The sequence below is a fragment of the Chrysoperla carnea genome, chromosome 5, assembly GCF_905475395.1.
Source record: "Chrysoperla carnea chromosome 5, inChrCarn1.1, whole genome shotgun sequence".
In the NCBI taxonomy this organism is placed as follows: Eukaryota; Metazoa; Arthropoda; class Insecta; order Neuroptera; family Chrysopidae; genus Chrysoperla; species Chrysoperla carnea.
This window is the reverse complement of record NC_058341.1, coordinates 9,275,364-9,282,549: the sequence shown is the minus strand read 5'-3', so window position 1 is coordinate 9,282,549 and position 7,186 is coordinate 9,275,364. Positions and strand designations below refer to the sequence as shown.

Below are 7,186 nucleotides of genomic sequence, written 5' to 3'. Positions count from 1 at the left end.
CTTTCTTCTTATTTATAGGCAACTTTATTACAGTTATGATATACAAATTACATAATGAAAAAAAAAAATGAAATCTTAAAGTTATTTCTCTAGCCTGTTTTTTTCTAAGCAGTACATTTTTAGATCGTGATCGGTACATCATTAGCCAGCACGATGAGATACAAAATGAGGGACAAACAATATAATTTAAAATTAAATAATAATAATCCCTAGTCATTATATGAAATAGAAAAGGCATAATCTACAAAGGTGAAACCTTCAAACTCAAGATTTGCCTCTGTTTTGCAACCTATTATTAGAAAACAATCCAATTTGAATAAATAGTCTTAATATGAAAAAAATTGTTAATTTTCCTGTTCTACTATTGAGTTGAACGAACTCAAAAATTATCTTGAGTTTTAGAAGTTTCGAATATAAAAATTACGATAACTGGGTTTTAAATGTTTTCCAATTTTAGAACCCCGAGGCATTGATTTGTTCAGATGATAAAAATAAAAGACGATCCATCTAAGTACATCGACTGAAAAACAGATGACACTCAAATAAAATAAAAAAACCTAACAAAACAATAACATTTATTAAAAAACAGTAAACATCTGAAATACCTACATACATGGGATATTTAATTTTAGTAGTCACGCTAAATCGTTCCAGTTACATTTGTATAGTACATGTACATACGCATGCGCAGTAATAATAAAATAATTGTCAGAGATAAATACACATATACACAAGACTAGACAGAATAGCTTCTGTTATGGTTGCCGTATGTGTTTTATCAAATTGTTGAAGTTTTTGATACACAATTTCATATTTTTTGATAAAAACAACCCAAAAATAAACATTTTCATGAGTGAAACATGTAATAATTGTGCGTGAATTCATTAAATATATCAATATTTAATAAAATTATTACGATAATCATTTACAAAAATGAAATAAATAAACCAGTTTTGAGTGAATGGGTTTACTTATATATAATATTCAATTAAATCCGACAATCTCTTGAATTTATTATGCAATGTTTTTTTTATCTTGTTTTCAATATTATATAATTCAATAAAACAATATTTTATTAAAAAAAAAAATTTATTCGAGTGTTTGAAATTTCAAAGTGTTTAAAATAATGAGTTTAAATAATTTTCGTTGTTATTTTTTTGAAACAATTATTGAATTGATTTTTCAAAATTTAGTGAAACTGTGTTAAGTGTGGTTTTTTCCGACTGTGTGGTTTTTTTTTTTGGTTTCTTCGAATTCAATTTTTTTTTTGTAACGTTTTGATTTTTTAAGAGTGAAGTGTCGTGGATATGGAGGGAAATATTGAGCGTGATTGCAGCGCTCTTGGAGGGTTGTTTCAACAAATCATTACGGATATGAAGGTATGGTAAAGAGGGTGATATATTTCGTAGTATTATTTATTATTTCATATTATTTTTTGGGGCTCAATATTGATTAATCCCATGTTTTTTGTTTTTTAATTAGAATACATATCAATTATGTTTTAATTAATATATTTTGGTTGATTATTTTAATTATTCCATTTTGTTAATTACATTGTTTTCATTAAATATTCACATTAATTATTTATCATTTAATTTAGAATATGAATTTTGGTAAAAAAAAGCTTTTCTATTATAAAATATTTCAGAGAAAAAAAAGCTGTTGAATGACTTATTACTAACAATTTTATCGATCTGTTTAATGTTAAAACGGAATAGAAATATATATTTCAAATCCTTTGTTTTGATATTTTCGAATATATTTTGGTTAAGGTATTTCCTTTCGGAATTTTTGAGTCTAAATATTTTTCATTTGAAAATTTACGGTCAAATGTGAGTTTGATTTCATGGAAGTAGTATTTCGTTACTGTAAATTAATTGTCGTTAATTTTAAAAAATTTGATAGGGCAATTTGTTTTTGGGCCTAGAATTTAAAAAAAATATAATTTCTCTTGTTAAGGGAGTAAGATTATCAAGTAATCGAACTATTAAAGAGTATTCTGCTCCTAGTTTGAGTTAAGCTTTTTGATTGATGAGGTGAATGAATACTTTGTACAAATTTTGGAGAAATTTTAACCGGTTATAGTTTCTAAACGGGTGAATGAATTTGGAAATGACACTATTAGGCAAAAGAAGAGGGATCTGTACTAGTTTCGGATCCCGAATTGGAAATCCCTTTAACAAGGGGGAAATCAACAAAAACTTGAAAGTAAAATATTTTGTGTCTCTTAAACTCTAATTCTTAAAACATCTCCAAGTTTCTTATTGATTTCTCGAAAATCCATCATTTAGCATTAGGTTTAACCTCAAATTTTGGGTATTTTGGACTCGATTTGTCTTAGTCAATTATTTTAATCAGAATCGGAAAGAAATATTACATTTTTTAAAATCCACTTAAAGTCTGGGACACTGTGATTAAATAATTTTTCTCACATCAAATCAAAATTGCCAAAATTTCATATCATTTCCTGGAAACAGGTTTAACAAGTTTTTTTTTGTTTATCAGGTCCAGTTTATTTAATTTCCGCTACCTACACAAAACTAATTGTTTGTTTATTATGTTTTTGGACGATGATTAGTCCAAATAAAATATAATTGGGTCATTCCATATGTGACTGACACTACAGTTGATCCAAAATGCGTTTTATTTTGTGTCATATTACGAATACAATTATGTTAACGGTTTTAATTTTAGAGTAGTTTTATGGTTGATTCTACATTTAACCGCCTGTAGTAAAAAATGGGCCTATAAAACTTTATGATATATGATTAATTTAACAAAATGCAAATATGACTGACACTACACGCTTTAATCATCAAATATCTTCTTCTATGCATGGTTTATGATTTTAAATTGTATCTGGGACCAAATTACATAAAAATAATTATTGGAAAATGGTAAAATAAAGAACTTTAGTATTTTAGAGACAAATTTATTAGAAAAATAAATCGTGACTGACACTACCATCATTTTGGATTGCAAATAGTTGTATTTTAAAAGAAATCTTAGAATTTGATATTACAGGACACAAGATAGGAATTTTAAAGCCATTTTAAAGATATAAAAATGTACTCAAATGGGCTATTTTTGAGTACAATTAATAAGAATCAAAAAGTCATTAATAAGTCACTGATTAGTAATGAAATTTTAATGAAAACTTATCATTTACGAAAAAAAACAATTATTTAGGTACTTAAGATACTGAAAGCTAAAAGAATTACAGTGTTGACACCATACTAAAGCATTTTTACCATACAGTAATATTTTTTTTTCCATTCATGGTTACACTTTTACATGGAATCACCCAGTTTTCATAAAACATTGGTACGGAACCTTAATAAAGTACTTCCTAATAAAATATGAAGACGTTTTTATTTATAAAACGTTTCTATTGATTATTTTCTGGAATTATACTTACTTCCAGAAGAAAGATGCTTTTGTTATTTAGATATTTTTTTTTTTTTGCTAACCGAAAATTTTGTGTAATAACATCTGCTATTTTTATTTACGTTATTTTTTGTAAAAAAAAAAGAAGAAGAGAAAAGCTCCCCCTCTCTATTCATATCCTTTTGACATAATAAAAACGTCAAGACAACCTTATAATGTATTACATAATAGAGAATCCCTTTTTAAATTAAAAACGGTATAATACATACACAAGTCATTGCCATTTATCCAACACAAATCATTCGGGTCGTTAGCAACTCTAGGTAATGTTTCTTAGCAAAATTGGTTATAGCAGAGAGAACATCTTGTAAGTTTGGCACGAGACATATTGTTAAACGGTGCTGTATTGTTAAAAAGAAGTATTTATGTACATTGGTTTATTATAGATTACTTTTAACCGAATTTTCAAACAAACTCAAAAATACAAAAGTTTATTGTTGAACGACATTCTATTGTTGATGAAATAAATAATAAATAGGTTTAAAAAACTCGACTGCGTTAAATAAAATCTGGAAAGAAAGAAACAAGTCCGCTAGTTTAGACAGCGACTTTTCCGGCTCAAATCTTCCCGATAATGGGCTATAACTGTTACAAGTCGCTATGTAAACTACTAGACTTGGTTTTTTCTTCTCAGATTTTATTTAACGCAGTCGGGTTTTTGATTTTATAAATTATTTTAGACTTTAAGTGTCTCAGCACTAAAACGACTCTCAATACTGTAATAATTGGGTTCATTTGATGATTAGACGAATAGTTGCTGAGATATTATCTAAAGTCCTTTACGAAGGGCGATTTTTTTTTCAGAAACTACAAATCCAATCGTCAAATAGACCCGATTTTTGAAATTATTGGGTCAAAATTACTTTATATACTCAGTTTTATCGAGATAGGAAACAAAAATTTTTCGTGATTTTTTTTCGATTTTTTCAAAAAGGGTACGTACCCCTTAAGAAAATTTAAAAAAATCGAGATAATTTATTTTGTCTCAAATATCGATAAAACACATTATATAAGGTCTTTTTGATCCAAAAAATACAAAAATCGTGTCTATTTATTGTCTAGAAACATAGTTTTTGAAATTTCGTACAAAATCCCATTTGGAGAGCGATTTTCGGATCGATTTCAGATAATTTCATAGAAAATATTTGTCTAATAGTTAAATAAATTGTTTAATGGTTAAATAAACTCTTCTATATTTGCATATACAGTAAAACCTGGCTAAGCGAAAGTTTAAGGACCTCAATTTCTTTTTCGCTTACCTATAGAGGTTTATCACTGAACCAAGTTCTTCGCTTATTGAGGTACATGAGTGGTTTTTCTCACTTAGAGAAGTTTTCAATAAAATCAATGTTGATAGGTTCCACAAAATTGAAAAATGTAGAGGTACAAACAAGTGGCAGTCTCCGAGAGTCCTGTTTTTCACTTTTATAGAGGTTTTACATGGTTAAAATTGGGACGGGACCTGGCAATTACGCCGATTTATAGAATTTTCTCGCTGGCCAACACAAATTTGACTGTATCTATGCTTTTTATGAACTTTTCCCTTACGATAATGTTAACTTCATGCCACAATGTATACGCACCTGTGTTTTTTTTGTCATTGAAATAACAATCTTGTACTTGAATAATCAATATTCATAATAATTGCAAATAAAATGATTTAAAATTTATTATGAATATTAAAAGTAATTACATCTAGCTTGCATATTTTAATTATAAGGAAAGAAAAATATTTTTATTATTGAATATATAATTTTAATATATAATCAATATATTTTTTTTAATATCACATATTGAAGAATAAAAAAATGATTATTATTAATTTGTTATTCCCTTTTTATCTAATAAAAAATATTATTGGAAAATTAATTACAAATAATTAATTTATATAAAATTAATTTTTAATTATACCACCAGAGGTTTAATAATTAATTTATTAATTGGTTATTAATTATCTGTTAAAGATTCTTTAAGGATTTATAATTTTCCAAGAATTTCAAAAAATTAAATTGTGGAGGTATGTAGTACATTCAATAAGCCGGAATGCATTGGAAAAGTTGGGAAATAGCACAGATTTCAATAAAAATTTTTGTAAGGTGATTATAGGACTCCAAGGAACATTCAGCCAACTAAACCTAGTCATAGGGGAGCATATGGCCACAGCGTAGGGCATATGTAGCCCAAAACTGTTTTGAATTGCTTATTTTGGTTTAAAATTGTCAACAAGTAGGTCGCTGAATATAAATTCGATGTCATTTTTGACCGAAAATTCCTATAGCGGGTATTTTTGATCGCTGATTACGAATCCGACGTCGGATTACATGAAAAAACGTGTCGTTTTTGGTCAAAAATTTAACTTTTGGTCGTTAAAGTTGTTATTTCGGTTTATAATTCCAATGAATTATGGTCGCTATAGCCGATATGTTGCTATAACCGAAGTAATTATAGTTAACACATTCATGTATGTACTTAAATAGGGGTTCAGTTGGGACATTTCATTAGGTCGTTACAACCAATTTTAACTGTATTATATCATCCATATTGGATACGTTGGAGGTTGAGTGAAATTAATAACGTTGACTTACTTGTTAGATGAAAACATTGATTATTTTAATTTTATTATTATATTCAGTAGTAAAATATAAAAAGTTTTTGTATGTGACCTTCAAATTTGGTATAAAGGTCATTCAAGTATTATGCGTGTGTGGGTGAACTGCACGGTATGACGGTATACTACACGATAGTACGGTATTTTTATTTTCTAGCTTTTGAATTATAAATGTCAAAGGAAGGATACTTTTTTATCCGGAAATGAGATTTAGTTTTCAAAGGGGAAATATAAAATTAACTTTTTAATACCAAAAAATGTAATAATTTTTTTTTATATTATAAAGGAACATTTCAATTTTTCAATTAAATATAAAATTTCTACACTTGTGGTCAGACATAATCTGCGCAGAGTGGCCACAAACCAGAATACTATCAAACAATAAGATGTAGGTACGCTTTAAAAGATACTAAGAGTGACAAACCTTCGAAAATCTGGACTAAATATAGAATTTCGAGCGATATCATAAAAAAAAAATCGATTATTCGTCAAATGAATCCGATATTTCAACAACTTTTTGGAATAAAAATGTAAAATGATCTGTTTTTTTTTTGTTTGGAAGTGTAGTTTCAATGAAAAAGACTTTTTTCACATTGCAATATTTCTATAAGGTCAAGTTTAAATATTTGAAATATGAGACATAAGTAATTGTGTTTTGTGTGGAAAACTTGTTTTCTTTGTCAAGGTTTTAATTCAATTTACATAAAATTTTTCTGTTGAATTTTCATTAAGAAATAATTTACATTACTTTCATATTATTTTCTTGGAAAGACCAACGAGTTGCGTGCTAAGTTTTTTTTATTAATTTTGTTTGCCATCCACAAATAGTTTCCAAAAATAATTCCAATTCCAATTGGTGGTAAGTGATTTCGATGTTGGTTTGTAGGACTGAATTTTATATCATCTCAATATGATACTATTTGAGGGAGGGGGTTAAAGGGGTGAAACTGAAAGTAAGTCAGTGAATCTCTACTTTTCCTTAAGTACTCATATCCTTTTTTTCTCATTTCAAAGGTTAGGTGCATACGCAGGGTTCTCGAAAAATTGCCCAATGAGATTTTTATCAGGAACACCTTTCTATTAATCGTAACAAAATACGAACACCCGTACCAAAATTTTGTTCGTTCATCC

At 27.5% G+C, this 7,186-nt stretch overlaps 1 protein-coding gene across 5 annotated transcripts in view; it reads left to right on the top strand.

Moving 5' to 3' along the window:
- The first annotated feature begins 1,267 nt into the window (after positions 1-1,267).
- The window catches only part of LOC123300967 (protein MTSS 1), a 141,835-nt gene continuing 135,916 nt past the window's right edge, over positions 1,268-7,186 (top strand). For all 5 annotated transcript variants that reach the window (XM_044883661.1, XM_044883659.1, XM_044883660.1 and 2 more), the window contains exon 1: positions 1,268-1,379. In XM_044883661.1, the coding sequence (XP_044739596.1) occupies positions 1,308-1,379 (72 nt within the window). In that variant the 5' untranslated portion in view covers positions 1,268-1,307. The remainder of the gene's footprint in view (positions 1,380-7,186) is intronic.